The following is a 19,216-nucleotide window of genomic DNA, read 5'->3' on the forward strand; positions in this document are numbered from 1 at the left end:
TCGCAACAATACCATGTAACAAGTACCCATACATAACACACTCTATAAAATAAACGAAACAAGACAGAAGTAATCATATAACCTTATGTAACGTCTTTTTGCTATCGCAGTTTACCTCTATAAAATAATGTAGGTAACTGAAACTCCTGGTCAACGGAATATTCAAATTAAAATAATTATTGACGGATGAATTTGCGATGCTTTTGTGGTGACTGGAATTAATTGATTTTGCATCTATCACTTTTTCGTGTACCAAGTACGATGTGAACTCTCTAAGTTATCTGTATAGTTACAAATTGAATGGACGATTCATTATAAACATAAATACTAAAGCTTATATATTCGACGATGTGCGAAATACTGATCGTTTTACCGAATGATTATTAAGAACGATTTACAGCTCGTTCAGCAGCTGCTATCATCTTAGAAAACTCAGAACTCTCATCGCTAAGTAAATTTGAAGGTGTGTCAAATTCAAGTACTTTCCCGTCATTCATAATGAGCACCCTGTTAAGTGAAAGAACAGTTTGTAGTCGATGGGCTATCGTTAGTATCGTACATTCGGAAAATTCTTGCTGAATTGTACTCTGTACAGCTAACTCCGTTTCTGGATCCACAGCTGCAGTCGCTTCATCCAGAACAAGTATCTGAAATCATTCAGATTGTATAAAATCTGTCTAATCACGTACAAACATCTCATTGCTTATCACGCCGTTAATCCAAAGCTTTTCCAAACCTAGGTGCACTATGGGACTGTGAAATAACTTCCAAGTACGACTTGAAAAACGAACCTTCGTATTTCTAAGCAATGCTCTTGTCAAGCAAAGCAGTTGCCTCTCACCAACGCTCAAGTTATCCCCTCCGAATCCAACAGATGCATCAAGATGACCGCTTATTGATTGAACTCTGTTCTTTAGTTTCGTTTTTTCTAACGCTGTCCATATTTTTGCATCTGTATGGACTTTAAATGGATCTAGATTTGACCTGGAAATATAATTCCAGTCAGTATCAAAGCGACTTGTCTTCGAATCATGTTTAACATTGCCCGTTAAAGGTATACGTACCGGGACAATCTTTTGAAACTTGAAAATCAACTGCGCATGCGCGAGTCTTATCGGCTGTTCGTGCAGACTGGCCATCCCGAGTTTCCAGCTCTCAAACTATTTCTGGCGGCGATGTAGTAGATACGAATTTTTGAGATTAGAATCTCAAATAATTGAGGTAGTGACTCGGAAAGGTTTGGGAAGCATTTGTTACTGGGTCGAAAAGTTGATTCTTCAAAGAACGGTCGGAATTTAATACTTACGCTCTTTGAAAATTCAAACGTACACATTTTGCGTACGTTGGCCAGCCTGCAACGCAGACAAGAATATCGTTGCGGGAAGATTTCGCCGACCAATGAGACTGAATTATTTAGCGCACGCGCAGTTGATTTTCAAGTTTCAAGAGATTGTTTCGGTATATTACAAACCGTATGGTGCCACTGAACAGTGTTGGGTCTTGAGGAATGATCGAAAGCTTTGTTCTCAAACGGTCAAGGCTTATTTTGGATATATCTATGTCATCTATTTCTATCTTTCCTTTAGCCAGTTCGACCAACCTGAATAGAGCAACAGTAAGGGAACTCTTTCCCGATCCTGTTCTGCCGACGATACCTGATGTACAAGAGTTTAGTATTCTTTAAACTCAATTCAGTTGGAAGTGTAAGGAAAAATGTCTTAAGTAGTTTTAAAGTTATACCGATCTTTTCTCCTGAGTTCACAGTGAATGAAACGTTCTTCAAAATAAGAGGAGCACCCTCTCCATAACTCATGCTGATATTTTGGAACTTTATTACTGCTGCTGATGGCCAATTGGCGGGTGGTTGTACGGTAGGTTGATTGGCACTGCCTTCGATCTCGAGTGTCTACAAGGTACAAAGTTTAAAGTATATTACTGGGTGATAATATCTGAACTTTTGCTAGCAAAACTATTGGCGAAGGTTCATTGAGAAATAGGTGCTGCGATAAATTCCGTACCCTGACATAATGATTTATTCTCTCGACGCTAATAAACCTAACTTCCGTTTCTGATACTAATCTTATGGTATACTGGAAGACACCTGCGATGTGCGCTGAGTACGAAAGAGCCAGTCCAGCTAGAGGCGCCGGAACTGTGCTTTTTAACGCGATAACGAAACCGGCAGTGATACCAGTTATCAATACTGACAAGGAGTCCATTCGCACCGCCAACCATCTCATGGCTACGCAGCACATGAACAGGCACTTGCTGTTTTCATCAAATATTTTCGAAAATCTGTAAACACAAAGAATCAAATATGAAATGCGTAAATCTAATCCAGAGTACAGATAATTATCTCTCGTCTCTACGAGTGCAAGTAATGCACACTGTGATTTCAAACATTCGTTTTCGAGGATACTATTTGATCATATCCTTACTTTGCTCTAAAATCACGCTCTTTTTCAAAGGCGTGTATTGTGCTGAGTCCTTGAACCGTGGCAGTAACGTAACTAAAGACCGGTGCACGAGATTTGTTTTCCATGCGTCTCAGGTCTCGGCCGGCAACTCTAAGCAACATGTACATTCAGTTGGTAGGCGATAGTTTTTCCGTGACATTCGTAGGATCTCACTCATGATATTCTTACCTGAATATTTTGCTGAGGAAATAGTAAATGGCGCTAAGTATAAACAAAGGTACTACAAACCACGGAAATACCACGCAGATGACCACCATGGCAAAAAACAGTATAAAGGTATATTGCAAGATACTGGTAAGACTCAACGGCAGCTTGCTGTCCACTGCAATAAAGCAAAAAGAGATATTTCAAAAATCAATGGAATCTTCCATCGATGTCAATACACTTTCAGGTATGAGTGTTACTATTAGATCGACGATGAATATAAAAGCTCAGCGTACCTTCGTCCATGTCTCTGCTGAACAAGTGTTGTATCCTTCCGCTGGGAGTAGTGTCGAAAAATCTCATCGGACTTGTGATTATTTTTTTAAACAAATTGTCGTGCAAGTTTGTGGAAGCTGTTATCGTTGCCTTTGTGAAAGCTAAACTTCGCAGCAAACTTGACAACACTATCACTCCAACCATACCAGCATAGACGGTTCGATAATACTCAAAATTAGGATTATCGTGTATGCTTGTAGAAATAATCGTCCGGTTATTTGTCACGATGGATGTGTTCTACGAAATAAACCTCCAACGTGAATTCTTTTCGTATCAAGGTACGCATTTAGCCATTGAAATACAGCATTTGGTATGTTTGTCTGAACGAAAAGTACTTTAAGAACTGCAAGTACTCAATGAGAAAATAAGGAAAGAGTTTCTCGGATGTTACAATTGTGATACTTACACCTGAGCCAGCCCTTAACCATGTTGCGAGCCACCAGGAACTGAACGCATTGCTTCCGACGCTCACAAAAAACGTTACAATTACAATAAAGCAAAAGAAGTAACCACCCGCTGCTGTGATGAATGAGTGATACGTATGTGCTTCTATAGTTCCTTGTTGAAGATTCTCGGCTACAGTTAATCCCGTACCTGTAACGGGACATGGACGCGATGATGACAATGGAAGCAGAAAAGGTATATCGTAGCATTACAATGTATTGCTTTTTTGAACTTGGATCCAAGTGTACTTTCGATATTATAGAGCATGAGTAACTGGAGTTGACGCTGTTATGAATATGTACTAAAACCAGAAGCAGATAATTAAATTTTTGTGCTTCTTTTCTTCATTTGATAGCAAGGCATCACTGCAATACTCACCAGGAGTTCCAACGTTTTCGATATTATCAGCACTAACGTGGGAGTTGTCCTTTGCGATACTAATTGTATTGCCCTGATGAGGTGAGGTGTTATTCACCGATTGCGGAAGCTCTTCAATTTTTTCACTGAAACAAACGTTTCCTTTCTATTACGCGTGAAACTAGCCCGATTTATGTTATGCCAAGTAACGTAGAAATCTTACTTTACAATATCCGTTTCTTCAGTGTTACTTTCAGCTGAAATAGCTGCAACCATTAACGCATATTCGTTTCCCAGTTTCATCAACTCGTTATGAGTACCATGTTCAATGATTTTACCGTCACGCATCATGTAAATGTCGTCACAACGATTCAAATACTGAAGTAAGTCCAAGGTTCAGTTAAATAATAACACACACTGGCAAGCACCATGAATAATACAAACTCAAGCTTACGTGAATTTGATGAGTTACAAAGAGTACAGTTTTTCCACGCAAGGCTCCTAGTATGTAGTTATCAAAAATGAAAGATCCGACGCGTGCATCAACAGCGCTCAATGGATCATCGAGAAAGTAAATATCTCTGAAAGAAACACATTTCACGAGGGAACGTTAAGCCACTAATTATTTTTTCTGCACTGAGCAAGAGCTCAGAACAGTAAGTCGACCTTACCGATTGGCATACAGCGCTCTAGCCAGTGCAACTCTTTGCTTTTGGCCACCCGATAGATTCACTCCGTTTTCTCCAATTTCTTCCTGATCACCTCCTGACATCATGTTGATATCTTGGGTCAAGTTGGATGCATAAATCGCTTTGTAATACCGGGCATTGTCAAACTGGAGACCAAACAATATGTTATCTCTCAATGAAGCGTTAGTTATCCAAGCTTGTTGGCTGACGTAGGCGCAGGAACCATCTCTCATCACCTGACCTTCATTTATTCGAAGTTGGCCCAAGGCTGCAAGCAGCAGACTGGACTTTCCGCTACCTACATGTCCACAGATTCCAATTAATTTGCCCTTCGGTGCCTCGAAAGTTATGTCAAAAAGAATTTCAGTATATTCAGTACTCGTCGTAGGCTTATTGAGTTTTTCCATTTCACTGTGGTCCCCTAAATTTGAAGTATTGTTCTTCCTGTATCGCAAAATACTTTGTATTAGAATAAAATTGAGTCGTTAATATGCCACCGCTACCAAGCTTATTTTTGACCCGCTTGGATTAGAGGGTAAAAAATCGACTTTGCCCATATGTACAATACACTGTAAAAAATTGGTGGTGTAAAGTATAAAGGTATGCGTGGTCAAATTTAACACCGAGGAAATCCAAAAACTTACAATTTGCATGTGTTAAAGGAAAAAACGGCGTTTGTTTATAATTATTAACACCGTTGTGAGTATAGACTGAATTCGTTGGTAAAGACTACAAATTGACATCCGTCTGTGATGAATTGTTGGTTCTGGTGTAAATTGTTGTACGATCTATTCTATTACAGTGGATAGGATTAATTAGTTTTGACTGGCATAATTCAGTGTTACAGGCTTATTTCGAGCTTGTGTTGATCCACTGCTTTAACGCTAAATGCGAGTTATAACAAGTACCACAGGTAACCAGCAGCCGTCCACTGACGCTAATTTTTCTGAAAAAAAAAAAAATGAGACTCAAGGATATAATAACCTCGACCAAACTTTTTAATTTAATCATTCAAGATTCCTACCGATTGTCTGCGGTCACCTGTGGAACACTACAAGGCCACTGCTTGGGTTCCACGATTGCAAATTGATAAACAAGCTGCAACAACGATGTATTGCACAATTAAAAATTAAATAAAAAAATTCTTTATAGCCACACAGACGTAAATCTTTTAATTTCAAGTACAACCAGTAATTTCGGTGTTCTTACGTCACCTGTGTGACCTCTTGCACATAGTCAAACTAATTGGTGAAACTAGATATGCAGCTTTTTTAACATCGCGCGTTTTGACACTGTTTATTAATTCCATAAACGGAGTAGACTTCTTGGGACTAGGCACGGTGTTAAAATGGTGGCAAATTTAACACCATTTTTTTACAGTGTATCTTCAATAATCTCGTTGTGTCATTCACCTTATTTTCTCAGCAGTTTCAGAATTTTCTTTCGTCCGGTTATCAAATGTGTTGCAAGCAAATGTTCCATGATTAATTGCAACAGCTTGGGATTTGAAAATCGGTTTTAAAATGGTGCAACCACTATCTTCCAAGAGTAATACACTCTGTAAAATAAATTCATAGAATTGTAGAATGAACATGAATTTTTCACAAAAATTCAAAGCTGACAAATGTTAACAGTTCACAGCATGCCTAGGTGTAAATTCAATATTTACAATACAAAACCGTCGAAAGATATTTCAAATTGTTGATAAAAATCTTGCAAAAAAAATCGATTATTCAAAATTGGTGAAGTGTCTTAATAATATATTTTCCAACACCTGCTTGGAAAGTTCGATTTTTGAAATCTGGGTAGCGTGCCTCGTTTCCGAACAATGCGGTAAAACAATGTTGGTGCATGCGCAAAACTGAAATGCTATATTTTACTCACTAGGGCTTTCTCTGGCGCATGCGCACCACCGAATAACTCAATTTTACGCACTGCCATTAAACGTAAGCTACCTAATCCTAATTAATTAAGGTCTTATTGATGCCTTCGGTGTTTTTCAAATCAAGCTTTCTTTCACAAGTGTTGGAAATTTTTTTTGACACTTGCGAGTTGAGCAGTTGCCGAACTGCCTGTTCGCTTATAACTCAAGAACTACTGAACCGATTTACATTCTTTTTTCCGTGGATAGCTACAACTTCTGGCTAGGTTTTAGGCAATATTGTGTTACAACTAGATCAATAATTTTGGAGACAACGATATTTGTAAGCCAAGTTGGAATGGGATCACATCTACCATCGTATAGGCTGACTATAAACTTTTACAGATAGAGGAGAGTAATGTTGAACAGTTTTCAACTTCTCGATGAACTCTACAAAAAAGTCCGCAAGAGTACATAGCCATGATTGTCTGATAGTTTTCTCACAAAAAGCGTTTGAAAATATCCGCAGGCGAAGCCGCAAACAGTTAAGCCGCTAATCAAGTATAAGGGGCCTTTTAAATATTACGTCACAGTCTTGGCCATTTCGTAATTTCATATTCACAAAAAGTATTCCCGAGTACCAACCTTCATTCTGTCGAACGAAATTTTAGCTGAGACCATAGCTTCAATGCCATATTGGAAAAGGGTAAGTGAAAAAGCAAACCGGGAGTCTAGAAGAGATACGTAGGAGAATACCTGAAACGGAAAAACAAGAAATGATCATCCACGAAGTGCAAATGCTTTGGATTCGAATATCTATTCTAGAAATTACGTTGTTTGTCAATTTCATTAAATTCAATCACTAGTCTAAAACTGAATTCAAAAACTAGTCCTTGGGTTTCAAATTTGTTACACGCAAATTCACCAACTCTCTGTAATATATGTATACGTATATGTAAGCGGTAATTTACCTGTGACGCTGTCAAATTACTTCCTGTAGAAATGTGAGCGAGTACGGTCATGACTGTAGAAATAACCGGTATGGTAGGTGCCACAGAAACACTTAAGCTTTGACAGTAAGAAGTCTTAAGGAGAACGTGTCGTTCCTTTTTTCTAATGTCTGTAAAAAATTCAGTTTCTACCTTCGTGATATATCACTAAATACATAAATATACGCAGTCGTTTTGACTAATGCATATTTGATCTAAATTGCTGTTCTGCTCTGTTCCAACTTCGACTGAATAATACATACCCAGAAGGTCTTGGCTAAAACTTTGCTCCCACGCGTACATTTTTATTAATTTAATGTAATCCAGGATCTCATTCACGAGTCTGACTCTCATGTCCGAAATCTTAACTACTTCAGATTGGAAATACCCGTACAGACGAGATATCATAAACTGCAATAGAAAAAAAAAACACATTGACAGACAATGTGCGCAATGTGACTCATGTGTAGAATTCTTAACGTTGTCAAATAGTAAGAAAACCGACCTGAGCTGGATAGAAGAAGACGAATGCCGTCATTCCGATAAGTGCCATGGGGCCGAGGAGCCAAAAGATGTAAAATGCTGCATACACTGTTGTTATTGGTCCTGCGATAATGAGTGACCCATAGATAACCATATCGAATATTCTCTGGTCATCATTGGAAAACATGTTGATGACCTTTAATTTAAGATAGAATAAAATACAAGTTTTAATTAACCATGGTTGATTACAATGTCTGTATATCTTTGCTATCGTGGTAAACAAACTGAAGTTTACCTCTCCGATACTTTTGTTTCCCAAATTATTAACCCGAGAAATTTTTCTGTACAGCAAATTGAAACAGGCTGATCTCAACCGCAAAGCTGTTCTGTAATTCAGGGCCCATGCCCAACTAAACAACAATGCTCGCAACAGTTCGGAGACGGTAAGAAGTAAGGCCCACTTGACACCCTCAATGTAGGGCATATCTTCAGATTCTACGTATTCAAGTAGCTTTCGCGCCAACACGGTCTGGAAAATAAAATTGGCGGTGATTTGAGAATTTCACAAGTTTTGGTCAATGCGCTGTTTCGACAACTGGCATTTAAAGTGATTGTGCAACTCACTGGGTTGACGAAACCGAGAATGAGACAGGCTGTGTATACGACGCACGAGGCAAAAAATCTTGTACGAAAGAACTTCCAGGCCACTCTGCTAAACGAAGCTTTCGCTGGTCCTTTTCTAACTAATTCGTCTTTCCACAGGCGTTCTAATCTAATTGAAAAATTGCATCGATGGAGTTACGGAAAATTTCATCTGCTCATTCTGATGTAGATTGAATGATATTGCCAAAGTCAAGACACGGTAGAAAATTGTATGTATCTTATTAAGGGAGGAGATACCTTTATCATTTTCTTTTCCATGAAACGATAGATGAACATATTAAAAATATGATAATAAATTCGCAGAACGAAATTTCAAGTATTTTCGATGTTATTGTGGACAAGTGTCCACAAGTGTCAAAAGTATTCCAGCCAAGAGCCGGAAGTACCGATAATTCTTTATCAGTTACCGCTTTCGAGAGCCGAGGATCGCAGTAAATTCTTCTGCGTGTTGAAACTTTAGACGCGTTTTTCTCAAAAACCGTATTCTTAGAACTTGTGTGACGTATAGCTTAAAAACTAATCAAAGTATTTTGATGAAATTTGGTACAAATATTTACGACTCTGTTATCACGAATTCACCGTGATCCGAAGAGTTATATCTCCGCCGTTTTGTATGATTTCAAAAACAAAACAGAAAAAAATATCCTTTGTAACAGCCTGTTGTAATAGTCTGTCCCTTAAAACGAAATAATAAAAAATCATGAAAATCGGTGATTTTTGCCTTGCCTGAAGGAATCTCCCTCCGCAAAGCCATTCGACATTACAATCTTATTACCATCTAATCTCTTCGAATTAGCTTAAGCAAGTCAGAATCCTCAGCATATATTTATATTCAAATAGATCGTATCAAAAAAGAACCTTACAACACCAAGATTGAATTAAAAAGAAACTGCCTCAAAAAAGGTTAGTGATTCAAGAATATAATTTAACTTTGAAGTTACTCTGTAATATTAAGGTTACCGTTTAAGAAAATCATCGATTTTATACTGACGCTTTCGGCATAGCGCGATCGATGGTTTCCTCGCAATCAACAGCTGGACTAAAATTGATATAAAAAAATTTAGTATCACCTGTCAGCGTTGTAATTGCAGTCGTCGTAAGGTGATACAGCCGGTAATTCTTCCATTGTTAGTCCAGTTCGAAATGCTTTATACATATACGTCGACACCCATGAAAAAGTGATAAAAGAAAAAAGTCCAGCGCTGTCTATGGGCATCGTACCTATCACCCTAGAATTCATAAACATAAAATTGTTGCAGCCTAATTGAATAAAAAAACCATAGAAGTGTCTCGTTGCTTTAAGTTACCAATATAGGAACTTTAATATAGACAAGAACTTCAACCTCATGCATTGTTAAAGTAATTTAAATAAAATGAAACACTTACTTTCCCTTTCTGCGAACTGGGATGAGATTTCTCAAGGAATTATTGTATCGGTCGATCGCTTTCCTTCGCGAATAAATCGGCACGCTCATATTGCTGTCCTGATCGAATGATCGAGGATCCTCCTCGTTTCCATCCATGTTCTTTGATCTGTTGAAGAGAATGGGAAGTGGAGATAAAATTTGTCTTAGTAAAAAGACTAGTAAATCAGCCTTTAGTTACAATATCAACGATGTGCTGGAGATTTCCGAATAGAAAGTTGCAAAAATGGAGAAAAAAAAACATGATCACTGTCAGACTAGCCGACCAACCTTTTATGTGTTATAAATATTCCAAGACTCGGATTAAGTAGATTCCCAAATCGAACAAGAATTATCCAAAAGTCAACGTAACGTAGCAGAAACTGATGCCCAGTTCGACATATCGAAGATTGTTCAACAAATATTGTACGACGCTTTGGAATGAATGGAGAAGGATTAAGAATGTAATTTTTTTTCCCCTCACAATTAGTAACGCCTACATCACGAGGAAAATCTCAGCAAACTGAGATTTCCTCGAAAGATAAATAAATACAGAGAAATGCCGGTGACATGTCGCGTACTTTCTTATTTCCTTGTGTGTTTACCGTGGTACGTATCACGTTTCGCCTACGCGTGCGTAAAAGCGTGGCTTCGTGCGTACGCAACATGTCTTAATAAAGAGCATTTGGGTCAATACAAGAATATACCGGTTAAATGTATTAGGCCCGATAGACAAGGGTCAGTACAGTATTTTTGACAGTACTTTATGAAGGGGATGCTATACTCATGTTGAACCTGAATCAATACATTTGACAAGCAGCATTCGATATATTACATATAAATTTTTCAACGGTTGAAAGAAATTATCCATCAATCAAAACCGGTCGTCATTATCCGGTGTTGTTATTCCTGTAATTATTGTGCATCAACGATTATATGTTGCTATTCGCTATAATGTATGATCATAGAGCACTACGTATGTTTTGTACAAAAGCTACTATAACAGTCGCTGAGTGTAGTTTACTACTTGTAAAAAGCAGATGAAATCATTCTTGGTTCTTACATATTTGTTGAGAACTTGTTTGAGGAATCGTTCGATTAATTACAAGCTGCGTCTTTGTGGTGGAGTTGCATTGTAATATACTCACGTCAGCGATAACCTGTCAATGTAAGATCGGCAATAGACTGATAGATAAATGAAAAAAGGTGCGAGATTACAGAGAGCGACGAAAGCAATCGATCGATAAGAAATGATAAAAATCAACTTCAACTGGAGAGCTTTAGGGAGGCGTGAGAACGCAATCCAGTTGGCGAACAGTGTACACGTATTGTTGAACATATATTGTTGAACGTATGTATGCAAGTGCAGTTTAATCTCTTATAGGTGTATAATTTTACAAAACAAGTTCATTTCTATCTCGAATAAGAACTGATAAAACCCTGGTATGTTTCATAATACGCGTTTAATCGGGATGATCAGTTCTTGTTTAGTGAAACTCTTGAAAAATATGTTGAGAGTCGAACGATAGTGATGAAAAATCTTTTGATAAATATTTTACAATTCAAATACGTATTTAATTATAATTTATGCGTAGTTAATACACAGCTTGGAGAATCACGCTGGCCCAAATGTCAAGCAATGTTACGTGTAAAAATACAGAAATTAGTAACCGCACTATGTTGATTGCAAGAATTGTTATTTACCAAGTGGAGGAAAGTTATTCATGCGTGTGGTTGGGACAATTCCTCGATATTTTATTAAATTTAAATAATGAACTCATCGTTTGCAATTGACTTTCAATACAATTTGCATATCTGCTGTTCTGCTATAATAATTTTTATCATCGTTTTATTTGTTAACGAGATACAAGTTTCACATTTATCTCACCGTAGTTGCATTTAATTCTAGTCGCTTCTAATGCTAAACTTAAATTAAAACTTTTTTTTTATGCCGTACGCATATCTGCAAGTTCCAGTCAATGGATTTCAGGTAACACAGCATGATCGCGATGCATTAGAATAGTTATTGCAGAGACGGTTTTCAATTGTAAACATTGTTTTTTTACTCAGTAGGCATCTCCAAGTTGCCGGCGGAACATTCCAGACAACACAGCACAGTAAAAAATAAAAATTAATCAACCGTACGAAGTTTAACGAATAATTATTCGACAATATCAAGATATTTTATTTGATTGTAATAATTGCTCTTACTCTTCGTCCGACCCATTTCCTACGGTGTCCCGATTTTCGTTCCCAACATTTCCACTGTCCTCCAGATCCGCAGCTAGTTCGAGTTTTCGCATAATTTTAACGTCCGTTCGTTTTCCAGCCGAGAATTACTTTCCTGTACAATATATCACAGAACGCGTAGTTGGCAGTATTTCGAAATTATCTCGCACGCATTGCATATACTTTAAAAGAAATTTGAATCGGCACGTGTTACTTGGTCGACTGATAGGACAAACAGGTCGTCTACGTTTTATAAATATCAAGCGGCGATTAGACGCGACGTTTCAACGATCGTTATCTGAGTTGGTTGGCGAAATCATTTGACGTAATATTTTGCCGAATTAAAAAACCTAACTCAAATATGAATCAGTTACATGTATCTCACAGACGTACCAGTGTCGGCTTGGACGAGCCACTTCACCGAAGGCTCACTTTCGTCTGTCGGCGTTGCGTCGTAACGACGTAGTGTTGGATCCCTACCACCGGAGGCAGTACTGTTTACTTATTTTAGGCCCCATAGACCATTGGGCAACACTTCCGATACTCGCAAAGGTGGAAGGCGTGGGATGGTTTTTAAGCATTACGAATCGGAGGAGGGTCGATGCAAGCTGTCCACGCTCCAACTTTCTGACCCATCGACGCATTATCGCACGTGCCGAAGGCTCATGCAGTATTCGCTCGATACCATTGAACATTGGTCAGGTTTTTACGTACTTGGGGAAAGGTCGACGGTTGGTGCTTCACGCGTGATTACGATTCAATACGATAAGTCCGCTTCTGTGTTCACAAACATACCAGTTATCCAAGGCTTTTGTCATCCAATATCGTAGTATATAATTAGGAGTAACTTTTTGACGTGTTTCAACACTTTCAGTCACGCGGTTCGGTGTTTTTTTTATTCATGGGTATGGAAAATTCAGGATCTTGCATGGAATGTAAAAAAAAAAAAAAAAAAATATCAAAAAACGAAAAAATATGGTGCCATGTAGTGGCTTCTGTGACTGAAAGGGTTAACATTTTATAACATAAATTACAATTGATTATACATATACCATTAATATTATCAATTTGTAAGATATGAAAACGGTTGAAAAGTTCAGGAAAGTTCAGTAGTTCTATCATCTTTGTGGTAGATTTGAATAATTGATACAGCGATGGGTCTCATTGTCAGTTGTACCAATTCCAAGCAAGTTAAGTAGCACTTTACGTAATCGGTAAAGACTGACTACAGCATTCTGTACGGTTATTTTTTCCGGGTTTTGTAGGAATCTTAGGCATCTTATGCACGCGGCTATGTTACGAATAGGTCGGGATGCAGATCGGACAAAGAAGATAGGGTCCGGATAGGTCCCTGAAAAGATCGGACCGTTTCACTAATCCGGCGCTTTCATCAGGGATACCAACGACAAGTCAAAATAATCGCAGTTTTCACATACATCGCAGTCTTACAGACGTGTCGATAAAACGGATGTAGCATTACAATGATCTCATAATTTCTTTTTTACAAAACCGTAAGATTGTTCATATTTCTTCACTCCATTAACACGGTCATACTTTACTCGGCTTCGAGGTCGGAAGAAGGTATTTAAGTAGAAGGACATTGAGTGGTACGAAAATTGTCCGTTGAAGGTCTTTGAAACCTCAATTTTCATCACACGCCTTCTGCCTCTTGTGGTACGAGTAAATTTCATTCGATGCCGCGCTTTGGAGCGAAAAATGACGAGCCGATTACGTCAAGGAAAGAACGTTATCGGAAATGTTCTTCGAAAATACTTGGTCCAACTTAAATGGCACTTTGAAGGAGTCGCGTTACTTCGAGCGGTCTTCGAAGAAAGGCAAGAATTTCAGGTTGACACAGCTGTTTCGTAAAAGAGTTTCGTTTAATGGGTATCACGAGTTCGAATTTTTCATCGATGTCTAACGAGGTCTTTACACGAGGAGATATATGCCGATCCACTTAAGAATTGACACCCAGCATATATATATATTCAATGTTTGCGCACATGTTCGCGTCAGCTGTTTATAGTTCTCGACTACTGGTCTAATTGGCTGGAATAGTATTTATAAACTCATCAACGAGGATAGCTGCACGCAATATGATCTCGGACAAAGGGTCTGCAATTACAGAGATGTTACTTCATCGCCTTCCGACTTCACCCGGCAGTGAGCGAATCGTGCTATTTTGCCCTGGTCATCCAAAATAATTGTTACAAGGATGCCTGAGATCATAGCTCGGTCCAGGAAAGTCGACCAGAAGTCACGAGAATAAAGCATTATGCGCGTTTTTCTCTTCCCACCTAATCGTCTAGCTAGCAATACGAGCCGGGACATTCTCTTTGCAAATTTACTAAATTAGCATTAAACGACGCAGAGTATCAGAAGTTATCCTAGTGGCTAGGACGTTTGACAAATTCGTGGGATTTGGCACGCTTACTATTAATTAGTTCGTTTAATTCATGAGAAGGACTCAATAAAATTTGTAGACATACTTTTTTCCACGAGCACAGCAATCCCTAAATGATAGTTTGTTTGACACTTTTCTTCATTTCAAATGTTTAGTTGAGAGGAAAATAACTCTATTAATTGACGTATCGATAGGTTTGTGAATTAATTATAATTCACCTGAATCAATGTGAATCAACTGAATCAATGCAAAATAACTAATCTAATGAAGATTAATTAATTTACTAAAAATTAATTGAAATATTGAGAACCAACTGAAAAATAACTGAATTATGGTAAATTAAGTCAAGTTGATTTGACGTAGTTTGGATTCAGGCCAGAATTATCTGCTTACAGAGAAAGAAAAATAATTGTAATATGAAATTAAGTTGAATTAAAAAAATAATAATTTAAATTAACAGAAAGTACAAAAGAATGAATTGAAATTTTTTCCAACTCACTTGAGTTACAGTGAATTGTTCAGAAAAAACTGACATTCATGAATTGAAATGAATTAAGTCGAATTAAAGAAATCTATCTGAATTAAAGATATTAATTTGAAATTAAAAATTAAGCTAAAATAAATGATTTAATTGAAATTAATTCACCTAAAAAAATTATGGTGTCACTTAAATTTCGAGTTATTTTCCCCTCCTGTTTGACACCACGTTTGAGGCACAAAAAATCATTATCATATAATTAGCATTAGCATGTAAGAATTCTTTTTTTTCTCTCTGTCTCTAATTTGGTGATTAAAATACAAACTGCTGTGGTAGAATTTAAAAAATTTTGTATCTGAAACAGTGTTGGGAATCAAGATATTCACCTATTCCTGTTTAAATGTTCTTAGTTCAGTTGTTTAATAAATGTCAGACAGATATTATATTCCAGTGATCGTGTTTACACTTATTATCCACTATAAATAACATAAATAATTATATTTTCAATAAACAGGTTATCTGCGTTCTTATCCATCATGTCTTCTGATGACTTCATACCTCAGTAATTCTCTTCAATAATTACAGACCGTTTTTTTACTTTTTGACGATATGCATCTTCGTTGATATTCTTCTCTGTTCTCCTGTTTTCAGAAATATCGTTTCTTCTCTGTTGTTCGCTTGCTTTTGTTATTTATATTTGAACTCATAGTAGTACCTTCTGATTGGTTTACTTTTTTAACCTCTGGATGAGCGACGATTTCATGATTATTCAACCTGTTCCTTTGAATTTATTGAAAACTGTAATTTTTCGTCCTTATTTATAGCTAAGCTCAATTACTTTGAATCATATTGATCACCGAAATTTTTATTATTTGCAAGAATACTGTTACTTAACAATAAGTACAATGATCGCATTGCATCAACCAATGTCAAACATACTTTTTACAAATTAGGAATGCCACACTGAGGGAAATTTTTAGTTCCGGTTACCGCTCAGTCCTTAACTATTTTCATTTTTTACCACGATCGAAAAATATAGTTCTAGGTAAAAAATGAAAATTAGTTTTGTACCTGTTACCGGAAAGTCCAGTATCCGTTACTATTCTTTCTCATTACGATCACTGTTACTATATTTTCTTGTAACTGTTGCGAAAATTTAATGCTTGTGCAACGATAAATTGACGTCAAAGCCTTATTTAACTAAAAACCTACAGTAAGCCTCAGAAACTGATTTTGCGTTGCAACAATCAAAAAAGGATCGACGATAGCGCAAAATGGTTAGGCGTACCTCGTTTTTCGTAATCCCAACAATATTTAAACAGTTTTTTAACGATACCTGTTTGACTGAGATTTTCTAGTTACTGTAACAAATGAAATTTTTCTCACTGTATATTTGAAACGGGCCCCCGTAACAGATCGAAACAAAAATGCTATGATGGTTCAACAAAATCATGGTTGCGTCACAGTGGAGACGAAGGACATTGACCTATTTTCCGGATTGCGTTTCACCAAAATATATTGTCGGAATTCCACTAATATCCACATTCATTGTCGTACAGGAACTCGCATTACGTATTGTCATCCCGCGTCCTTGTTCATAAACTTCTTCGTTTCATTTTTCTTTTGCAATACGTAACGACTGGTACACCGGTAAATTTGGTTTCGCATTTTTCACAGTGTAGATAACCACGTCCGTTCAGTTTTTTACACGTACATACATTTGGTTGAATAGAACGTTACTTCATCCTCTGGACTTGGGGCGGTGTTTGTAGTCAAGCCTCATTAACAAGCTGTCAAAAGAACAGTTCGAGACCGACAAACTCATGCCTGAAGCGGAATTCGAACGCCGTGGGATGAGAATAAAACCCAACACATGTATATATATGAGGCATTCCACCCCGGGTCTGATTTTTACCGCGCTTAAAAATTTATAAACCCAAGTTTAGAACGAATAGCCTCAATCGATGGGCTTGAAATTTTTCTGATGGATTCTTTGTCAAGAATCGAAAATTTTGAGAACAGGATGGAAGTCAGCAAGCTTTTGGTTTAGAAGCTACAGGCGAAACACGTAATTAAAAAGATAGAAAAATCGAATTGAATATACATTCCGGAAATGCTAATTCATATTTAATTCGTTTTATCTGGAAGCAGTATAAATCAAACCCGTCGTCCATAAATTTTAAAACTCACAATCAGTGTAAGATGTATATTTTTGTACACCCTACACTATACTTAAAAAATTTTTAAATCGTCGCTGGTGAGGGTCTTACGTAAGTCAGTTCAGTGTGGAATGCCTCATATACAATTTGGTAAATAGACGCACGATAAATCAACTGACAAAAATTAGTTGTGAATCAATTTTTCATGCGTTTCAGTCACGTGTAGATTATGTAATACGTATTTTTGCTAGTTGAGATTTTGTTAAGCATCGTGAACTATTGTTTTATTCCTTGGAAGGTTTGACAATAAACCATGAAAAAAATAGGAATATAGGCACCATGAAAAGGAAAATTTACTGAATTTGAAAACCCTGGTAATTGATACTCGCTGTATGATTCGACTGTGATCCAATTTCTAAACCGAATTCAACTAATCGTCACAGACTTCGTCGATCTTCTCATCAACATTATTATTCTTTTATTATTATCATTTTTATCAAGTACTCCTTCTGTGATTTTTGGTTCTTCGTCACGTCATTTCACTAAAGTGCAAAACAGCGAAACTGCTGATGAGTATAAATCGTGTAATAAAACTTTGTTATCTCATGTCTGCGTGGTCTAGCTACAATTATGATAAACATCGGTAAAAGTGATCAGTGTGGGTAATAAAAATTGTGCCATTTTGAGTGCGCTCTTTATCTGCAGTTGTCATAAAATATATTGCATGATGAGTGGCAATAATTTTCTGAAATTAAAAAAAAAAAAAAAACATCTCTTAATGATCGATGTACTAGCTAAAAAGTTGTATATCTTCCATTCGGGATAGCGATTGCCTGAGAAAAGGACTTGTTTCGATGCCGGGTCTGATGTTGCATTATGTTTATTTTGCTGAATGATATTGTTCATACTTGATAGTTACGCGAAAGAGAACATCGATTGTTGTGTAAATGCTGAGCTCTGCTCCATTTTTCACCCCATGAAATAACGGTGAAAACATTCAGAAGTATTAATATCATAGTTTCTAAATTTTCACTTTTATATCAACAAGATCTTCTTAAGCGGTCTATACTTTTACCCTTTGGAGATAAACTTGGGTTTCCACAATAATACTAAAAATATCGGTAATGAGCATGTGATCTAAATTTAATTCAGTATTTTTAATTTACGATTATGTTTTTTTAAATTCCATACAACCACAGCTGTATGTCCGTATTTTTATTAGGAAATTTCGTTCCAACCATGTCGTTTGACAGTTATACCTATGCCCTGGAAAACATGTAATTAGTTATTTGAAATTATACCTTGTTTCAATGTATTGACATACTCTAGTGTTTCTGATGCTTAACAGGCTTGGCGATTTTTATAGCAGGAAAAATTCTTTTTATCGTAATAAAAATTCACAAAAAAGTGGCTCAACGTGAAAACATCGACTTTTGAAACAATATTGTCATCGAGTTATCAATTACATTAATAATTCAATTGTAACCATTTGATTTTCTATTAATTTTCTTCAATTCGTACACATTACAAGGTAAAGGACAACTGCTTTCATACCTAACTAAACCTTTCACAAGTGCAATATTTTCAACAATACATATTTTCGCGTTTAGTCTTGGAAAGTAATCTATAAACTGGTGACAATGAATGTTGTGCCACAAAAACTGACCAATCCGACCGATTTTATTATTGAAATATGAAACACAATGTAAAAATTATAAATTTAATGTTTACGCGTAATCATACGATACGAAGGTATTGAATAAAGTGTTTTCATTCTCACGTCAATTCAATTTTGTAGAATATTGAAATACCTTCGCTAAAATTACGAGATTTACCTATCTACGAAACCTACTTTTGTTTGAAATTGTCTTGTTGTCAGTATTGAGTACTGATGTGGCCTTACTGCAGCACATACCTACATACTTTGTACGTACCTACTAATGTTACATTTTCTACAATATGAAATCATTCGTAAACGTAATAGGATGATTCAACCGTTAAAATATGGATCAATGAAAGTCTACTTCACGTCAAAGGGTGTATTAACAGTTTGGTTCCACGATACAATAAATACTGCATAATACGATGTTAATATTAAGT

General features: G+C 36.8%; 1 protein-coding gene and 1 long non-coding RNA gene across 5 annotated transcripts; both read right to left on the bottom strand.

The window, feature by feature from the left end:
- Window positions 1-159: 159 nt before the first annotated feature.
- LOC124297019 (ATP-binding cassette sub-family C member 5-like) lies at window positions 160-12,652 on the bottom strand. 4 transcript variants are annotated; one of them, XM_046747581.1, is made up of 24 exons: window positions 12,469-12,647; window positions 12,058-12,190; window positions 9,830-9,976; window positions 9,514-9,672; window positions 8,405-8,552; window positions 8,076-8,309; window positions 7,803-7,976; window positions 7,561-7,708; window positions 7,280-7,428; window positions 6,954-7,064; window positions 5,860-6,005; window positions 4,430-4,891; window positions 4,213-4,339; window positions 3,982-4,136; window positions 3,780-3,904; window positions 3,364-3,551; window positions 2,918-3,194; window positions 2,646-2,799; window positions 2,439-2,567; window positions 2,019-2,295; window positions 1,741-1,906; window positions 1,472-1,655; window positions 792-984; window positions 160-647 (listed from the first exon to the last, which is right to left on the bottom strand). In XM_046747581.1, exons 2-24 carry the CDS (start codon window positions 12,147-12,149, stop codon window positions 384-386), a joined length of 4,209 nt encoding a protein of 1,402 aa, XP_046603537.1. In that variant the 5' UTR covers window positions 12,150-12,190; window positions 12,469-12,647; the 3' UTR covers window positions 160-383. The 4 variants fall into 4 exon arrangements, with proteins under 4 accessions (XP_046603537.1, XP_046603538.1, XP_046603540.1 ...); XM_046747582.1 differs by lacking the exons at window positions 12,058-12,190; window positions 12,469-12,647 and adding an exon at window positions 10,138-10,402; XM_046747585.1 differs by lacking the exons at window positions 160-647; window positions 792-984 and having other exon boundaries at window positions 1,550-1,655; window positions 2,102-2,295; window positions 12,469-12,652.
- LOC124297023 (uncharacterized) lies at window positions 5,472-5,853 on the bottom strand. The gene is made up of 2 exons (XR_006906508.1): window positions 5,662-5,853; window positions 5,472-5,545 (listed from the first exon to the last, which is right to left on the bottom strand). It is a non-coding gene; the product is annotated as an uncharacterized LOC124297023 (long non-coding RNA).
- Window positions 12,653-19,216: the final 6,564 nt, after the last annotated feature.

The sequence above is a fragment of the Neodiprion virginianus genome, chromosome 2, assembly GCF_021901495.1.
Source record: "Neodiprion virginianus isolate iyNeoVirg1 chromosome 2, iyNeoVirg1.1, whole genome shotgun sequence".
Classification (NCBI taxonomy): domain Eukaryota; kingdom Metazoa; phylum Arthropoda; class Insecta; order Hymenoptera; family Diprionidae; genus Neodiprion; species Neodiprion virginianus.